Raw genomic sequence first — 20,557 nt, 5'->3', positions numbered from 1 at the left:
GACCTTAGATTTTTGATTTGCTAACACAAAATTGACTTTGTCAAACCCCTTGACGACTCAAAATAGTACATACATTTTTCTGACAATGATAACATGCTGCTGAAATAAACTGTATTATTTTGACTCTGAATTGAGCCCTAGTACAAAGAAGTCTAAAATTGGTTGTGTGGAGGGGACTGGCAAAGCAGAATATAAGCGAAAGTGATGGAAGGACAGAGGGGAAGAAATTGACGGCTGGGTATTAACGGAGAATGAAAAAACAGTGAAGTGATTGCTGAGCTGAGACAGGTGGATACTAATAGAGAATGGTGTGAAGGCAGCAGGCTGTGGAGGATATGCATGTCGAGTATCTTAAGCAGACAGGAGGACACATCAGTCAGTCTGCAGGGGCGGGGCAGGACTGCAATCGTTTTCTGTATCTCATCTTTCAGTCAGTGTTAGGGCGGAGCCGGGGTCAACATGTCCGTCTGTTAGGGGACAGGCACATCTGTCAAACAGAAATAAAAACATACACAACCAGAGGTAGGCGGATGTATGAAACAATGTCCCAGGTGACAGACAGTGATCTGTGGGTTTGATAGCATAATATATGTGTTTGGTTTGATTCCAACATTAACGTTCTCATTCCTACCAAGACGTGCGTCCACCCTCACACGAATCCGGCAATGGATCATTAAACACATCAGCACTTAAAGTAACCAGGCACAGCTGGGATTTTTCATATAATCAGTGGTGCATGGAAATGCTTCCAGGCTCGAAGACAGGCGGGCCATACACTCGCTCACACACACAAACCGTAAAGGACAACTTAGCTCAGGTAGTGCAAAGCAATCTTGGCAGCCAGCCTTGGCATATTCGCAGCCTTTTACACATCAACACAGTGAAACGGAGGGCTGACTCACAGCGCGTTGGCAAGGTAAGGTGTCCTTGGGTAAAGCGACGTACAAACTGCAGACAGGAAGAGATTCTATACCGCTCCTAGATTGTAAGGCCTCACCAGCTGGCTTATGCCTCTGTTAATTTGAAGTTGGCGAAAAGACATCTTTTTGTGTCACTCAGGAGAAAGGCTGATGGAAGGAAGTAAAGAAAGGGGGGGGAAAAGTCAGAGCGAGAACGAGCAAGAATGAACAAAAGCTAGATAGAAAACTCTGACATAGAGCAACAGATGCTGAATATTGTGCTCATTTATTCAGGGCCTGCTGTGTTAATGGCTATGTAAATCTGCTGGTCTCACTGAGTGGTAGAAACTAGCATTGGCAGGTCTCAACAATGCAGCCTAATTGGAGATAAGCCTGAACAACAAGCCCATAGTATGGTCCCATAAATTACAGCTCCTACACCACCCAGTCCATTCCTGTTTATTTTTTACCATTTGTTGTTGGTTCTCTGCTTCCTGCACTAACCTTACTTTTTCTTAGTTTCTCTAATTCCACTTTGTGATAGGACCATCCTCCGCTCCTCCTTCCATTCCTCCCCTCTTGCCCACTTGCCCTGGCCTTCCCTGCGTTGTAAAGAGGGCTGTGCAGATTGAACAGTAAATTAAATTAATGTAGGCCATTTCTCAATCATTTTTCATCCCCCTAAAATGATTAAGGCTGACGTAAGAAGTTCATTAAAACAGAAAACATTAGGCTCATTAAAAAGCCATTAAAACTATCGCAGAGAGGTGATTTATGCCTGAATACAACTGAGGGAGGAAATGATTGGACGGGGTGGGGAGGCGAGTCCGAACAGGAGGAAATGGGAGACAGAGGAGGTTGATGGCGGGGAGTCAGCTTTTTAAAAGGGAGGCCACAAATAGTCAAAATTAGAGAGGAATTGAGTAAAAATGAAAACAGTGGGTGTTAAACATTAGAGGTTTTTAAGCGGCAGGACTCTTCTCTTCCATTGCACCTAAACCAGAGATCTGCCTGTTAAAGAAAACAGGTCCCTCCATCTTTCTAATGCGCTCACACTAAATTAGCAGAGCCTCCAACCAGACATCATTAACTGTTCTTAACTCTGCCCATTTGGCTCTGGCATTTACCAAACTAAATGTCATTGTTCCTAATCATCATCTGTAAAGCAAGACACAATGTGTATGCACGGGACAGCATGCACTTGCAGAGGCACTCATGCATACTAATGCCTTAAATTTCACCCCAGTCAAAGTGACAGAACTCTTCCACTTGTCTTGTTCTATATATTCCATCCTTTGTGAGTTACATCTGTTCGTAATACAGCGCTTTCTGAAAGATAGCATCTCAAAGCCCATTCTCTTCTTTTGACAAGACAAAGGGAGAGCTTTCAGCCTATACTGTTGCAGGTACAAAGTGGCAGAGAGATTGGGCAGAGATGGAAAGGCGGAGGGGAATGTTTTGAAGAAGGCCTTTGAAGCAGCAGGCAGCGGTTCTGTGTCGGATAGATTTGGATGCATGCTTACGTTGCAGCCGGTGACTCAGACAGCAGTGAGCCAGGTTTCTAGAGCTGCACTCACCTGGAGAGGCTCAGCAGATCGGTGGTAAGATTCTGCTCACTCTCCGTCTTGCTGGAGGCAAGGTTTCACTGATATGTCTGCTGCTATCAAGCAGACATGCTTTCTGTGATACTAATGCATCAGCGCATATTTTACTTGGCAAACATAGAAGACATCCTGTTATTATGGTTTGTAGAAATGTGAGGCTTTGGTTAAGACACTTTTGGGCCATGCTCTCCAGAGGGAACAACATGAACATTACTTTATTTATTATGTTAATCTCTGTTACTTATATTGGTTTATTTCTTTCATCTTTTACTTTGCACTCATTTTTTAAAAGGGAAATAGTATATAACTAGCTGAACTTATCAGGAGAAGAAATCTTTTACACATTATTCATTCTGATTCATCTAAAGCATGGTCTGTCGGTTTGCAATTTATTCAAACATTCACTGTTCTCTTTGAATGTGGAAATGCATACATATTGTTACCGTCGGACACATAAAGCATGCAGAGCAGGCTTGAAAGGCTGATACACTGCAGCTCTTTTGCTCCCAGGTATTCTCCACTCTGCTGCATTTCCTCCTTTGAAGACAGAAGGAACCTTTAGATGCAAATGTGCTAGTGTGTGCAAACAAACACATAACAGCCTCACACTTCCATGCAGATGTTTTGGTGTTTGAACAGAATTCCAAATTGCGCCATACGATTAACGATAAGCCAGTCGATGCTTTTAACCCTGAAGGGAGACCATTGCAGGCTTCCTAATTGTGTGTGAAGCTGCCAATTGTTTTTTCCTCAGTGTGTGTTTAGTGTCTAACCATCCAGCTGACAAAGACACACTTTGATTTATTGGCAAAACATTTGAGCTAGTTAGCTGTTTGCAGAAATGGACAGAGTTTGTGTATGTGTGTGAGCAGCATATGAAATAAAGGCTGAATATTTTGTGTGGGTGGTTTAGCCCCACACAGAGAGTGTTGAAGATGTTGTTGGCTGCTGGTCACATAACCAATTTGCAACAGTTCAAAGTAAGTTCACTGAGTAGCTATATATCAATGTTGTCTCCAAGAACTTCTGTCTATATATTTGGAAAAGCAATGTTTTGGAGAATACTAATGCTGCCAGGATGTTTGATAAGGAAGAAACAGTATTGATTACCATCATTTGAAAAGTCACTAAATGTTGATATTGAACAAAGCTTTTACTAACTTGGTAATGATTCTCTTGAGGCACTCAAAGCAAACTGGTTAAGGTTAAGGAAATATTGCTATCTCGCGTGAGCGATGAACAAGTCAACAGAGGCTTGAAGCACGAGATATGACGAGTTTGGTTTGACATTTAGCCAAACTCATAATCTTTCACTAACCTTTAGGAGAGAATTTGACATTTTGGGTTTTTTTCTTTTGGGTGAGGGTTAGATGAGAAGATGATTCCATTCACATGTCTGCACCCTGAGAATGCATTCACACCAAATCAGGCATCCCAGCTATGTTTGGTTTTAAAAACATTCTGAGAATGTTACAGTCATTGTTCTAGGAAGGTTTTCAGCGGGAAGTTTTTGTTTGGTTCCCAGAACGTTCTTCTGAAAGGTAGGATAATGTTCCCTAAAAACATTCTTAAAATGTTTGGTGATAACATTGTTAGAACATTATGCCCTCCTATTCTTAAAACGTTTTCAGCGGGAAGTTTTATTTTGTTTTTCCAGAATGTTCTTCTGAAAGGTAGGATAACGTTCTTTAATAACCTTCCTAAAATGTTTTTGATAACATTGTTAGAACATTATGCCCTACTGTTATTAAAACGTTAAGAGCGGGCACTAACCCACTAACAGGGGTTTCAGGGACGGGCAGTGATAGTCGGTCCGTTCTTCTATATGTCTGTCTTTGGTTTTCTAAGTGTTATTCGATCCATATGACAATAGAGATATGTGCATAAACACCAAAAACACTTGGGGTATAATGTTCGAACAATGTTATCACCAAACATTTTAAGAATGTTTTTAGAGAACGTTATCCTACCTTTCAGAAGTACATTCTAGGAACCAAAATAAAAAACAAAAAACAAATGCAACAAGTTTGTTTTTTAAAGCGCACTACAAATAAATCTGATGTTGACCATGACCCTGTTAATATTTCGCATCACAGGAACATTTTATAAAAAATAATAACCTCCTGAAAACATTATCCAAATGTTTCTTTCAAAATGTTCTTCTTTGGTTATCATGTAACATTGAGGGAATGTTCTATGAAAGAACATCTGTAATGTGTTACCTCAACAACGTCCAAAACACATCCTCAGAATGTTGCAGGCAAAACGTTATGTGTTAGTTAACATATCACATTAAAGGAACATTTTATAAAACACTTTGTCATCTCAGGCCTCAATAACATCCTGAAAACATTTTCAGAATGTTGCTTGGAGAATGTTCTTCATTTGTTATTATGTAACATTGAGGGAACGTTTTATAAAGAACATCTTTAATGTGTTACCCCAAGAACGTCCAAAACACATCCTNGCGACCTGTTATGTTCTACACGCCACGATGTAGTGTACACAGCACTATACCCGACTCCGACGACGTCGTGGGATGCCAGTCCGTCACCCGACTCACGGGGACAGATTCATATACGCATAACGACGAGGGGGGACACGTATAGACCATAACACGGAAGTGTAAATCAACCGAGATCAGACTCGGGCATGTGGAGTATTTAATTGGCACAGATGCTGAGTAAGATATGAGCTTATACAGCCAGGATCCTGACATAGGCACATCCACTAACGTTGTCTACCGTTCTGTGGTCTGGCTTCCAGTACCTTATTTTCACCGAACAAAGTAGTTCAGACCAAGAGACAACCACTCTTTACAGCGTAAACTCACAACACAGCTCTAACTCCTCTTCTCTCTGGCTTACGGTGTCGTCCTGGAACAATCGTAGACAAATCGATCAACGCTGATTGCTGTATGCCTCGGACAAACAAGGTGTTTATTCGACTCCTCGTCGAAGGAGAGTCTGACGTGTCCGAGTCCACTCGATTTCTGAGAGACTCCACAAAACTACCAATTGAAATCAGATATAGAGTCACCCAGCAGTTTGCCAACCAGTTTATATATAACCTTCTAATAAAGGGACCGTGTCGTACCGGAAACTGGTTCATAAAAACATGTTCTTACTCAATATCAAGCCACGATTATTGTTTTTATTTTAAATTGTATAATGTCAGACTTTTTTTTGCCGTCCACGAGGAAAAGAAATGGGGCTCAGAGCCTCAGGATACTGAAATCTTATATGTATTTTTTAATTCTTTTTTTCCTTCTAATTTGTTATTATTTGGTGCAGGCACGAAACATACTACCAATAGAAATACATTGCTTCTAAAATCGTTCTGTGTCAGAATACTGAAATCTGTATTTTTAAAAATCTGTTTTTCCTTCTAATTTGTTATTATTTACAATGCTTTTAAAATCGTTCTGTGTGACACGAAAAAAATTGGGAAATCGTGTTGGTGAACACGAATCAATAGATTACATTTCGTGACTATAAAACGAAATGCCATCGTGTGGACACTTCAGATCTCTCCATGCTTGATTATGAATGTTTTGGCAGTATTCAGATTGTGTAATTCAATTTAAAAGGAAAGGTTCAGAATACATATTTACATTGGCTACCACTGTGCTTGTAACAGTGTGTTTACCCTAAGAGCAGATTCTCTGGGAAATGGTGGCAACTTTCTGTTACTCACCATAGATTGTAGAGTATATACATTACTTCTTACCAATAACTGAAATGTAATCCCTCTGGAACCATATCTGAGAAGTCACCCTTAGCATTAATTAATTAACTAATCCTTAATCCATGTTTAACTGTTAAAAAGCACAGATACGTATATTAGTCATTATATTCATAATGACTCATACAAAGAGTGTCATAGCAGCCAGGTGACATGTAGACTCATACTGCATGTGAAAATGACAGAACAACTAATACGGTCACATAATAAGCAGTTTTATACTCCTGAAACCTTGTCTGTTCATCCTGTGTTACCACTCAGCACAGTGTTATCCGAGAAATATCAAATTGGCACATTTGTTTTGAAAAAAATAACACGAGAGATGTCCAAATATACACAAACATCCGTGTTGAAATGTAATAAAATCCTCTCTGGTGCCATGTAACGGTTGTAAACATTTTTCTCCGTGCAGACCATGGAAATCAAACAGTGTCTGTAAACCTTAACTCTTTCTGTAATGCATGTTTTTATTGAGATAAACAGGCTTCTTCATTTCCCATACACATCCCTAAAAGTAATACACAGCACAGTTTGGTATTGTCTCCTATTGACTGATGATTACATGGGCACAACCATAATCCATATGTTCCCAGTACAGTATATTATAGTCCTGGAGTCCTGCTAACAGTTAAGCTTCCATTGTTTTTAAAGTTTGAAGTGATGGTAGTGGCATACCACTCAATACAGCTGTTCACAGGGAGCTCCAAAGAAACATTTCTGCAGTTTTAGTATCTACATGTGTCTCAATGGTTACTGACTGATCACTGCTCTTTACAAAGTTCCAGCTCCTGTTTGACACCATGGCCTGTTACAGATTGGGAGTTAAAGGATCATTTATAGATGATGCTGTAATAGCATTATTATGAGTTATAATGATGTTTTAAGTGCACTGTTGTCCGACCAGCAACTGAAGCAGTGTGGGGATAAAGGTAAGGACTGGTGAGGGAGAAGAACTCTGAAGGTGTGTTTGGACTGAGTGAGAAGCACATGTTTAGCCTTGTGCTATTTGTGCAATGTTGAATGCTAGACTATGTGCACATGTTTTTTATTTGCCTCAAAAAGCTATTGTTTATGTATTTATTACCTTTTGGTTGTCTTCATCTCTGTGACTGTTTACATTTTTCGGGTACCTAAACTTGGCATATTGTCAAAAATGTCTCCAAGATGTTTCTGTATTAAGATGTTTTGCAGTTGCGTCACAATGTTATCATGCTCTTCCATTCGACAAGCTGCCTGGATACTGTATGTTGGCCTATGATCAAATCAGACGTGCTTACAAAACAGTGATTGCTTGCTAACCAGATAGCTACATTGGTTTGACGGCTAAAGCTAGTCAAACGATATCGATTCTCTCAAAGATATCCAAGTCAAATGTTGTCATTTGAGAAGTTTCAATATGGCTGCCAGAGGGTATTTGACATCACCTGAAGTCCCCCTGTACATAATGTGTGCCTTTGAATGTTTCTGTGAATCCCTTTATGTGTATTCATCGGTAGAGTGAATTCTCACATGCACATACAGTATGTCACACTGCTATACAGTAAGTGTGTGTTTCAGGGCAAAATGCTTCTTGACTCATCAAGCAGCCAGACTCAAGCAAGCAAGTGTATCAAGACGCTATATTAATGTTGTAAACTGATGCCGTTTCCCATCATGCATCCGCAAAGCCTCAGTTCCTGTTATTACACCAACAATTCTGGTCTATCTGTACCAGTCATGGCTAAAAAAAACTATCTAAAACCATTGAAAGGCATCCATCAAATAACTTTTTCTCCAATTTGATGTCTCTTTATACAATACCTCTTTTTAGAAACATACCATATAGTATTAAACAGGCATTTAAACTCCCTATAAAAGTGGTGTGGCGACAATAGAAATTGTATCTTATTATTTTTCTCCCTTTTAGAAAGACTAGTTTTGTTTTTTAGAAAAAAAGACACTTGTTGAGGTTCCTGGGACTGAGGGGGGAGTAGCAGGATGAATGACCGGGCCATTCAGGAAGGAGCACGACACAAGGACACACACGGTCAGTGTAAAGGCCAGTCATAGCTGTACGCTTCTCTCCTATCACTTATATTATGTGTGTTTTTCTTTTATACACAGTCACTAAAGTATATCCAACGGTCCCTGAAGGAAGAATAATAAAAAAAAGAATCATAATCATAACTACGGCTAAACAGATCCCATAAAAGAAGTGGGTTTAAATTGGCTACATAAAACAATTCACGCTAAATAAAACCCTATGGATTCAGTTCAGTGTTGGAGGAGAAGAGTGTGGAATATTCAACAGTCAAAATGTCACATTGTGTTTGTGTTTTATCTACTGAATGTAGTATGTGTGTGGGTGGTTTACCCAGGAAGATAACAAATCTTTCTGGCTTTCCAAACTGAACTCCCTGCTTATATCTCCCCTCCAGAGTCTTTCTCTTTGAAATCACTCCTCTGCTGCTGATCTCCTCCACCTCCTTTATATCCATTCATCCACTGAGCGCTCTTGCACTGATTCATCCATCCATTTGCTTTCCCCTCAATCCTCTGGCAAAACTGCACTTTGTCTCTCTCATGCAGCTCCGTATCTGTAAACTCTTCATCTCCTCTTGGTCATCTGTCACTCCTCCATGGCAGTATTTAAAAAAAGCTCAGGCGGTCAATCTAAGGTTCCTCTTCCCCCGTGGAAACAGCCAACCGCATGGCCACAGAGAGGTGGTCAGTGAGGCCGGCCAACTGGGTGACGAAACTGAACTCCTCGATGTCCTGCAGGAGGAAGAGAAAAGAACCGTCATCAATATCTCCTTTATTCTGGGGAAATGTAAACGTTGCTCAATGGATTTTGTAGCCAATTGAAGACAACGTAACAAGCTCAAAACTTCTCACATACCATCATGTAAAGTTGTTATAATGAAGGCATAAGCGAACATTTATGGTTTTTGCTTTAGAATATTGATTTTCTCAAATTACACTGAAAAGACAGCTGGTGTTAGCTAGATAGCTAGCTAGCAACGCTCATTAGCAGTACCAAATAGACCGCTTAATTTACCCAATGTTCAATTTACCCTATACAATTTCCAGTGGCTTCTACACACAGGCAGGCAGTAAACATTTATAAAATGAAATAAAATGATTGTAGCGCTTAGATCCAAGGTCAGCTTTTGACATGTAGGCCTACTTGTCATGTGTCTTTGGAAACTCCCCTTAGTACATAGCCATGTTGTGCACAGTGAACACTTGTGTAGCGTTTGAATTTAACCTGGGTAGGGTTTTTCCAACTGCACCCAGCTGCTGTATCCTCACTGGAATGACAATTGTTGCTGTTAGCTTGCTAGTAGCTAGCTAGCAATAATCATACCAGATCATTATAGACTGCTCAATTTAACCGATAAAATGACCAGTGGCATCTTTTTTGACATCAGAATAGTGGTACATTACTTAAATCGTGGAAAGAAACGTACAATTAAAGCTAAGATGGTAGCACATAGCTTATTTACATATATCAACACTAGAATTGTTTTAAACCATAGTGTGCAATGAACAAGCTTAAACTGAAGGTTTTGGAGAGTTAGGGAGAACCGCAGCTTTGAACTCTGCAAATATGTAAGTAAGAGTAACATCTTTCACATTATACATAATAAAGCTGATCCATTAATAATTTAAGAAATATGGCATCCCATTACTTGAATTCCCCCCTTTTTGGAATTCATAGAATATAGACATTGAATACATGTATACAGTAAGTAGCTAGTTGTAAGCAGATACAAGTCTTTACTAATGTTTTTGTCAATAAATAACTCCTCCAGTAAGACACCTTAAAGTGGAGGCTGCCATATACCAGATCATTTATAGTCAAACATAAATCTACATATTTCTTAATAGGTTACATTATTATTATTATTATTATTATTATTATTATTATTATTATTATTATTATTATTATTATTATATATAAATAAAACGGAATAGTATACACTTAAAATGTTCTTATATTCGGTTACAACTAGATATTAGAATCTTAAAATAAACACATGTTAAATGTTTATATATTGCTGTTTTAATGAAGAATGGTTGTAGTTCAACTACTACACTACATGATCAGCAGAATCTGACCACTAATATAATATCACTATTTGTATTAGTATTACTATTTCTATGAATACTAGTTGTGGGCCTTTAATTAAATGTATGTTCTGCTTCTTCTTCTATCATTCATCACACATATTGCCATAATAATTGACATTTTATACTATCTTTTTTGATTGAATGTTTTCAGATCTGTATTAACATCAATGGAATGAGTTTAATCATGTGGCAATACTACAAAGAGTGCTCCGACATAAAATGGGTACACAGAAACAACAATGGTGCAATAACATGTGTGAAGAAACAGGGTTTGAGGTGTAGTTATGAGGAAGGATAACCACATCATATTTGCTGATTTGCTCAGCAGCAGTCAGTGTGAAGTGAAATGATGTCACAGTTACTACGTTGGGGCAGCAGGGGGCATCAGGAGAGCGAGTCACACAGAGGAAGGGAGATGTGCTCTCTGCAAATGATTGCTTTGTTTTTTCATTCCTCTCCAATCCCTCACACAGACAGGCTGCCAGGACAGTGCTGCCCTCTTTCCTCTTCTCTCAACCCTGTGGATGTTTTTCAGTGTCTCTTCTCTAAATGTAATGTCTTTAAATCTTTTTATCCCTTTAACAAGTCCAATGTTCTCCTGCAGAATGAGATCATTTCCCTTGGCTCAGGAAAAAGAAGTGTCTTATTGCCAGGAAATTAATCAGGGCAGAATAAGGCACATCACCTCCCCGCTGACAAGAAAATGATAGGCAATTCAACAGTTTGTGCACTTAGTTTCTGTAAATGGAAACAAACCAATTTCCCCCCTATTAGCAGCCTTATTCAATGGTGAAATTAATTTTGATTCACAGATTTATGTGATGACACATACCAGAATACTCTGGGATGTAAGTTTTTAGTTTTTATTCCAAAAGTTAGATGAGAAGATTTATTACTCATATCTGTATGCTATCTATTAATCCAGTACCATAGTAGATCTGTTTATGAAATAAATAGGGTGCTAGCAAGAAAGCAAATAAGCTAATTTCCCTGGATAAAATATTTGTTATCGTAACTTGAAAGACATAAAACTGGATGTTAAGGAGTTACATTTCTGGTCTTAATTTGATACAATTAATAACGGTAGGCTTGATGTACATTATTTTCCTATAATGCTCTAAACCATACCAGTTTCCAGTCCGGCTGCAGGCCCTCGTCGCTGTACAGCATGTAGTCGATCCGCCGCCCGTTGCCCTTCAGCGGGATCTTCCTCCCCTTCTGACTGCTGGCCGGACACTGGCTCTTACTGGGAGGAAACACCAGGTACTCCTTCCTCCCCTCCTCGTTCTCCATCACTCTGAGACACGAAGGGATGGATCAGCAAATAGATAAGATAACTCGCAGGAGTTGCTGGTAGTAAAACGTAATAACACAACAAATATTACAGAGTTGTGTACTTCACACATTTGGACTGTAGTGTTTAGGTCAGAGATCAGTTTTGGACGAGCATTTCAATTCTGATACTTCCCTTAGTACACTGCCAGGTTGTGCATTGTGAACAAGAATGCAGTGCTTGAATTTCCACTGTGTAGTGTTGCATCAAACCGTACACAGCTGCTGTGCCCTCTCCAGACATGACTCTAGCTAGCGAGCAATGCTTGTTCGCAGTACCAAATCATTACAGATGGCTCAATTAACCATACAGTATAACATTAACGCTGGCGTCTTTACAACAGAAAAAACCCCACATGTATAACTTTTCTTTGTACAGTGTGTGTACAGTGTTCCACACTAAACGTGTTGACTGCTATGAGAACACCATCCGGGTAGGCCTACTCATAGTGCATTTTGCCATATTACACATTGGGACACACTTAAACGCTCAAAATGACACATGCAGGCAGAAGTAGGTGATTTGAGTCACAGCATTAGAGTTCTAATGAAGTTTAATAGTATATTTTTCCTTGCCTTTAGTTCAATTTCTAGTCATAGAGCTGCTGCTTAGTGTACTACTGCCTGTTTTCCTGTTGGGGTACGGAAGGTGTTACATTCTAGTGCTGTCCACCAACATTTTTACAGAATAGTGTAAGGCACTGCAATATGATCCCTTCAATTTCCATTCTGTCAAAAGACAACTCATCATATATCCTGCACTTAAACAGATACACTTTTGACCAACAAGTTAGTCATTTCAGTCAGAGATAACACAATCATCTGAAATAATTAAGCTATAGTTACTCTATTGCACTGCTTTATGTCTTTTTTTGTGTTAAGTATATTGTGTTGTCTTAGGAGCCTGGGTCTTTAATTGTCATTGCCAAAACTACGCTGTAGCTATTGTGCATATGACAAAAAGCATTTGAAAGTTGAATCATTGTTGATGTTAAGTTATAGGTTAGGGAATGAATGAGGGACTACTTTAACTTATTTTTAGAATAACGACTTACGATCTAGTTAAGTTAGATACCTGTCTGTGCATGTAGTGGTTGTGTTCAAGGTTTGTAGGTGTGTGTGTGTTTATGTTTGTGTGTGTGTGACTCACTTTTGTAAACTTTCAGGTGAGCTGACCTCATCGTCATAAAGGCCGCTGGGATCCAGTAGAGTACCTGTTGGAAGAGACAGTTAAATGTATAACTGCGCAGACAGACACATGTTCCTGATTATTTTTCTGACAAGTCCACTCTCCTCTTAACCCCTCATTAAATACCCCCACTAGAGGGTGCCGTGTGGAGGGGATACAATTAATTATCATATTTTCCATTATTATTTTAACAAAGTGTGGATCGTGGATCCGTTTTAGCCCCCTATTGTTGGTTCTGAGCTTCCTTGAGTCCAGTGAACGCACCCTGGGCTGCCCCTGGCCAACTTGTGGCCCCACGCAAAGTTATATGATGAGGCCCTCTGTGTCGCGAGCGTCGACATGCTAGTGGAGCCTCGCAGCAGAGAAAACTGTGGCACGCGTAGGCTGTAGGTGCGCCACATTTGTGCCTCCCTCCGCAAAATGAAGATCCCTCCGCAAGATGAGGCCCCCTCCGCAAGATGAGGCCCCCTCCGTGAGGTGAGGCCCCACGCAGTCTGTGTGATCGGCCTGTAGGGAGGGGCGGCCCTGCACCCTGGAGATAGAAGTGTTTTTTTGGCTGGGTTTTATTTGTTTCTGTGTCATTCATATTGATCTAGTGTATGCTTTACAATCCTCCCCCTCACTATGAGGACCAGCTTCTTCCTTTGTAGCTAAAAGTACCACTAGTGCTTTTCATTGTGGCAAAGAAGGCGTCGTCAGCAGACTTTGTTCTGAGAGCTTAGAGCTCCATCTTTATGGTCCACTCGCCTGTCATCCAGAAATATAGCAGAGAGAAGAGCACTCAGAGATCCTTTTGACAGAGAGGATGTGAGGCTGTGGGCTGGGTAATATGTTTATAATGCCCCGATGAAGAGAACAGCACTCTGAAGTTACAGCAGTCAATTCACAAGTGAGCTCTCATGATGCACAGCCACGACACACTGCTGTACTACTTTCAGCTTCAGGGGGCTAACATATCTACAGGTACTCTGCCCTAAAAGAGTAGTGCAGGAATGAGTCATCAAATCCAAAATTGTGTTTACCACTAGCTGTTCCCTGGACTTGAAGTTACATTTTTTCTGATTGTCTTTTTAGCTAGAAGCCTGAAATAGGATCCGTGGTTGACATAAGCTGAGAAGATTATCACGTTTTGTTCTACGACATAAAATACATCAGTAAATAAATACTCCTCTGGTAAATGTCTGAAGTTTCTATGTGCCTTAAAAACAGCGGTTGCTAACAATTGTCTAAATGAGACCACTGTATGTCATCACGCCAAACATTAGCTGTCCTTAGCATAGCGGTGTTTAAGTAAAGTCATGTGAACCTGTTTTGGTTCCTTTATAGCCTAAAGTTAGCTTACTTCTGCCGTTATTGTCATTTGTGTTTGCCACATATGTTATTTTCTGCCCTTTTCCGAAAAACCCATTGCTTTTGGTCGAGGGAGCCCTTGTGATGCTAACTTCTTGGTCGCCCAGAAAAATACGTCATCACTGCTCCACTCTATAACTTGTGGCCTCACCAAAAAGCTGTAGTATATGTGTGGGGAGCAAATAAATATTGTTTTTTTATGTCAATTTTGACCACAACTCCTAAAGAACATGGAATTGCACAGATACTTTTGTTGGTTTTTTAGTTTACATGTTTAATCTGCAATCAGACATGAAAACACATCACCAAAACAGCTTTGTCAGGAAAAAGATGAGGAAGATGAGAGACTTTTACTCAAACATTTAATTTTCACAACTTCAAACGTGTGAGTTTTACTTCAGTATCCCCACTTTTAACCATTGAGTGGTCGGAGGCATGCATGCCATCATTCCAAGGGGATTTGAATGCAGCATCATTTTCGTATTTATTTGGCTGGGTGGTCAGAATTAGAAGGTTCCAGCAGTTCTCAGAGTTTATGAAATCTATGGACACCATCAGAACAACATGCTCTCTGTGTCCCTTTTTGAAGCTTTATGAAATCTGATAAGCTTTCTCCCATTTATTTCATTGGTTCACTGATCCGCACTTCGTCTCCTCCCTCTTTCTTCCTCTCTTGTCTAATAGCAGCCAAACGGGAGGCTCAGATCTATTCCTCTGGCTCGCTGCGCAAAATGTCCCTGTCCAAATAAATAAGCCTTTCTCTAAACGAGCCCTTTCACTCTGTCCTGCCCACACTGTCCCAGAAATACCGCTGGCCTAAATAACATTTTGCATCCAGACCAAAACCCTCCAGTGTTTACGTCACTAAGGCCATGTGTCAGCACGCAGCATTTATATTCCCACAGTAGGTGCAACCTGATTTAGATCAATCTGTGTGTATGGATCAACACACTGATGTGTGTGTGTAGCAGGACCTCCCTTTTATTGTGTAACATTAAATCCTGTTTTGAGGATTAGTTTGGGGTATTTAGGTCTTTTTTATCTGTGAATGCATACATGTGTTAGATAGATTAGAAATACAGTACATGTGATGGCGTCCCAGATCTAATGTGTGTGTGTGTGTGGCGTGTGGAGGGGATACAATTAATTCTTATACTTTACCTTATTATTTTTAAACACAGTGTGGATTGTGTATCAGTTTTAGACCCCTATTGCTTGGTTCTGAGGTGTGTGTGTGTGTGTGTGTGTGTGTGTGTGTGTGTGTGTGTGTGTTTGTGTGTGTGTATGTGTGAGTGTGGTTACCCAGAGCCCATGGTTTGTCCTCCCCCGGCCCCAGGCGACAGGGATCCTTGTATTGAGTAAAAAGTGCATGCTGCTGCTCCAGCTTGTCCTCTGGAAAACACCGGAGCACAGGCAGAGATTAATTTAGACTTCAGTCCAAACACAAGAGTAATAACAGCAGAAANCGTTTCTTTAAAACCTTATTAGAACCAATAGGTAACATTAGCCAAAGTTGTGAGAACGTTCCCCGCTAGCTGGGATTGCATCGATGAGCAAGGGGTTATTATGAGTCAGAGTAGGAGTGTCACTTAATTAATGGCTAAGCGGCTTCACAACTTAAAACAGCTTTGTAGCTGTACTCCCTGAATTGCCGCCGGTTCAACCAGTCTCACGGCATTTTGTGTTATAGTCACGACATTTAATCTATTGATTCGTGTTCACCAACACGATTTTCCCCTTTTTTTCGTGTCACACGGAACGATTTTAAAAGCAATGTATTTCTATTGGTAGTATGTTTCGTGCATGCAACGCGTCTTTTTGTCCGGTCGGGTCTTGGAAGACCGGAAGCTGTGAGGGCTCAGAGCCTCAGAATACTGAAATCTGTATTTTTATAATATTTTGTTCCTTCTAATTTGTTATTCTTTTCTAAATAACACACTTATTTACTCAACAATAACACACAATTATACTTGTTTTTATTTATTTGTTTAATTCTATAATCTCAGTTTTTTTTGGCGTCCGTCAGGAACTGGATTTCGAAATAAAATAACCGGAAACAGACACACACCCACTGAACTGATTACCCAAGATCCTCAGCTTTGGTTTAAGCTTGGTGATTGGATTGTTTAGCCGCAATGCACGTTGGGATATGGTGTTTATGCGATATGAAATCTGAAAAACATTTTTAAATAAAATAAAACTTTATTCCGAGTGTGCTTGCTTTTCTCTTTGAAAGTCATCACATAACGGCATTGTAATACACGGTTCAGCTGCATTACATATTACACATCTGCCATAGTTCTTTATTTATAGAACCCTGATTAGTAGACCTTTGGACAAACTGGAAGAACTGCCAGCGAAACTGAATATGATCATAAATATATCAGCAATCAAACAACATCTTCAATTTCTCTTCACACACGACGTCTCCTCGCAGTATCAACATTAATTCGGCTGACTTTTATATTTTATCTAATTGATAGATAGGTTATATTTACACCATAACGGTGCACAGCTGATAGAAAGCTGATTTTCTTTGAATTAAAGAATGTAAATACTGAGTTGAGAGAATAGTCAGGGGTTTTGGGTGATGGGAGACACATCTATAGAATCAGAATTTCAATAGCTTACCATTAAATGACGGATATACCTTTCTGTCTGTGATGTTTTACAAATCAGATATAGAAGTAAAACATGTGAAAAAATATAGCAATATCCTGTAAAATTATGTGAAAACATGAATACAACTACACATCTTCAGATGTTATACATACATAAGTGTCCTACACTAATAATAGTTATTATTAGTATGCTGTGTGTACCTTGTGTGCACCTCCTAGTGGTTAAAGCACGTTATTGAATAATTTGTTTATGTTATATTTGATGAAAAAAATACGAAGAGTACATACATAGGGGGAAAGTAGAAGGTCAATGATAGAAATATAGAATATAAAAAATCAAGAAGATACTGTAAGTGATCTCTACAATAAAACAGTTTAGTGCCGGATGTACAAAGATATTAATAGGAGGATGTGCAAAACAGAAAAACTAATTAACCTTTATTTAAACATTAAGGAATACTTTAGATTATGGNGGGGGGGGGCGCAACTTCCAACAGGAGTCATTTGGGTGGCCCTTGGGAAAAAAGGTTGGGAAACCCTGTGCTAAGGGACACATTTCAATTGAGACCAAGCATCAGTAGCTCTAAATTAGATATCACCTAAAACCCTTCACATCTTTCTGCGGTCCAAGACTGACATATTCAATTTATATTAGTGCATCAGGGCTAGTGTCTACATAGAGCCTTTTGCCGAGCGCCAGAATCTTTTTTCAACTGATTCCAATGAGAACAGTTAAACATACGCTTTGCATGTTGGTGTTACTTGCTGGATTGGTAGCCTACCTATTACTCAGACAAAACAATCAGAATAATGATAATTAATCTAATTTGGTTGAGCTGATCAGCTGGTCAACTCTGGATGCTGCGGCTAGAGAGTGTTGTACTTTTTTCTACGTACGCAGATCATCTTCCTCACTCTGTCCAACAGAGCAGTGAAGCTCATCCATATCAAATGTGAGAGCAAGAATCTCCTGGTCGAGTAAACTTTACTTTTTAGTTTCCCCAGCTAACTAAAAGGTGTGATGTTGTTTGGAACCACAGACAAAGCCACTTATTCAGTGTTGTCTTGTTAACAATGTGGACCAGCACGGCTCCCTCTCCAGATATACAGTAAACAAGCTTGTTGGAAGAACTGTTGTCCTCCTCTCTGTCAGAGTTATTGGATATTATTTTCTCTAGCTGAAAAGTCACTTACGTAAGCTGATGAAATCGCAAAATCTTGGAGCAGAGCTCTTTCTGTTTGAGTTACAGAGGAATTTAAACACATGAGTAAACGTGCTATCCAAACAAGTCCAAAGCACATATTTGGGCAGGCTTTCTGCGTTAGCTAACATAAGTGATGCAAACAAAGCCAAAGCATTTCACAAGTTTATTTGTCAGTTATCAACCGCAGAAAACTTTGAATGTTCACATTTGTGGGGAACCAAGCAACTATAGTATTTATGAACACGTAATAGCAAGGAACAAAAGCAAGCAACTGCACGAACAATGACCTCAGCTACATGAATGGGTCTGTCCACAGCTCACACTGTGTACCTATAAATCCCATTGTACTGTGTTTCTCACCTATGCTACAGTAACGTGCCATGGTATACAGGATATTCTTTTCACCATGTCCGTACATTAGTGACAGCAGCTTCGTATTAGGAAACAAAAGCCTGCTTTGCATTAGCTGATACTTAAATAGACCACTATATCATGCATTGTCTTGGTATGAAGCCTAAAACACCTTCAGCACTGAAATAGACCTCAATAGATTGATAGTAAACATCTATCTATCTATCTATATCTATTCAGGCCTGTTTCAGTGCTGGAGGTGTTTTAGGCTTCACATTTGAAATCTCCACATCAGAACGCATTTTACATCCGAGTGAAAAGACTGTAAATATGAGAGAGCTGCGATCATGTTTACTGCTGAGCTTAATTCGTCTGTGCAAATTGTTGCGTGACTGTTTACTTCACAACAATTTCCTCACAGACTCATTCACGCTGCGTGAACATTGTCATCCCCTGTTAAGACTTCATATTCCAGACAAGTCGTACAAATATTTCTTGAATTTCACAGAGCCCTATCTGACAATTCACAAGCAACTGACAATGAAGCCAAAATGCACCTTTGCAAAATGATATTGCTCCATCAGTACATTATAAAACACTCTCTCCAAATGGCACACTAAATGCATGTATTTATTTGAATGGAGAGTGACATACACAAAGAGCCTTGAAATTGAAGATTTCCCATTAGCTTCAACTATAATAATCACCAGGACATTTTAGTTTGTACTTGCTTCCTGAGTTCATTCCGCTGCGGTGAACCAAGACGAGAAAGTAAATTACCAACGCTGCCAGAGGAAATAGGAAATGAACATAAAAATATTAGTCCACATGATTTCCCCCTAAAACAAAATCACGGTAATTGAAATGGAAAAATTCGGTGTATTGCTTTTATCAGGAAATTATCAAAGGAAAAATGGCTAAAGGGTTTGTCCTGCTGTCGTAGTCAGATCAGAATTGAAGGTAAAGCTAGAGCTTAAATTACCTGAAAGTGCTGGAAATAATTGAATTAAGCAGAAGTGTTTGAATTAGAGCATCAACAGTCTTTCACATCTGTCTCTGATCTGTACACTAATGACTAGATTGTTGATATAGGGTAAGATTGGATCTGATTTAAACCTAGACGTACCATTGAAATAAATGCATTCTTATGTGTGGACTAAGTAGCACTAAATAACTTGTGTTGCCAGACCGAATGTCAACGATCTGCATAGCAAACATAACACAAGGTGATGACACAACCTGAATGTCCCTGAATAAGTATTTTCAGTGAAATATATTATGTAAATAATGTTTTCTCGCCTTTAATGCAACACGTTATAGTAAAAATGTTATTGCCACAATTGGAAAACAGGCATAATGTGCTTTTGTGCAAAACCGATTTCAGGGCACGTCCGATGGATAAAGCCAAACTGAACAATACAAATCTACCTCCTATTACTGGCTGCTTCTCATTGTTCACATAAAAGGAAAGTGGATAATGACAAAAAAAAAGACTTTCAACAGGTACCACTTAGTTTCATTTGTTTGACCAAAGAGCTGTTAATACGATTGTAACATGAATATCAGTGTGTTGTACTGATTGTAAATTAACTGCGAACAATAGCAGCTAAATAGCTAATACTGAGCATTAAATGGAGGATTTTGTACCTGACACAGGTAATGTATTTAAAACCTCTTTTCACGATTAATAGAATAAGTTTAACCCCACTGTGCAGGAGCTGTTCATTGGTGCTGATGTATATGCAACCCAGTCTCACAGCATTTCGTGTTATAGTCACGTAATAAATGTAATCTATTGATTCGTGTTCACCAACACGAATTTTCCCCTTTTTTTCGTGTCACACAGAACGATTTTAAAAGCAATGTATTTCTATTGGTAGTGTGTTTCGTGCCTGCACCACGTCTTTTAGTCCGGTCGGGTCTTGGAAGAACGGAAGCTGTGGGGTTCATAAAAACATTTTCTTACTCAATATCAAGCCACGATTATTGTTTTTATTTTTAATTGTATAATGTCGGACTTTTTTTGCCGTCCATGAGGAAAAGAAATGGGGCTCAGAGCCTCAGAAGACTGAAATCTGTATTCTTTAAATCTTTTTTTACTTCCAATTTGTTATTATTTGGTGCAGGCACGAAACATACTACCAATATA

The 20,557-nt window shown here is 39.4% G+C and overlaps 1 protein-coding gene across 1 annotated transcript; it reads right to left on the bottom strand.

Annotated features, from left to right (window-relative positions):
- Window positions 1–6,689: 6,689 nt before the first annotated feature.
- Window positions 6,690–15,624, bottom strand: LOC104957070 (sphingomyelin phosphodiesterase 3-like). Its single transcript, XM_010784670.1, has 4 exons — window positions 15,534–15,624; window positions 12,843–12,906; window positions 11,489–11,657; window positions 6,690–9,001 (listed from the first exon to the last, which is right to left on the bottom strand). Exons 3-4 carry the CDS (start codon window positions 11,651–11,653, stop codon window positions 8,900–8,902), a joined length of 267 nt encoding a protein of 88 aa, XP_010782972.1. The 5' UTR covers window positions 11,654–11,657; window positions 12,843–12,906; window positions 15,534–15,624; the 3' UTR covers window positions 6,690–8,899.
- Between the last annotated feature and the right edge of the window lie 4,933 nt (window positions 15,625–20,557).

This window comes from Notothenia coriiceps, unplaced genomic scaffold (assembly GCF_000735185.1).
Source record: "Notothenia coriiceps isolate Sejong01 unplaced genomic scaffold, NC01 NC01_scaffold00026424, whole genome shotgun sequence".
NCBI lineage: Eukaryota > Metazoa > Chordata > Actinopteri > Perciformes > Nototheniidae > Notothenia > Notothenia coriiceps.
This window is presented reverse-complemented; position numbering and strand designations above follow the sequence as displayed.

Coding starts and splice junctions, on each gene's coding strand:
- LOC104957070 (XM_010784670.1), bottom strand. CDS start 11,653: ATGGAGAACGAGGAGGGGAGGAAGGAGTACCTGGTGTTTCCTCCCAGT. Junction 9,002..11,488: donor TGCAGCCGGACTGGAAACTG/GTATGGTTTAGA, acceptor TTCCTCCTGCAG/GACATCGAGGAGTTCAGTTT.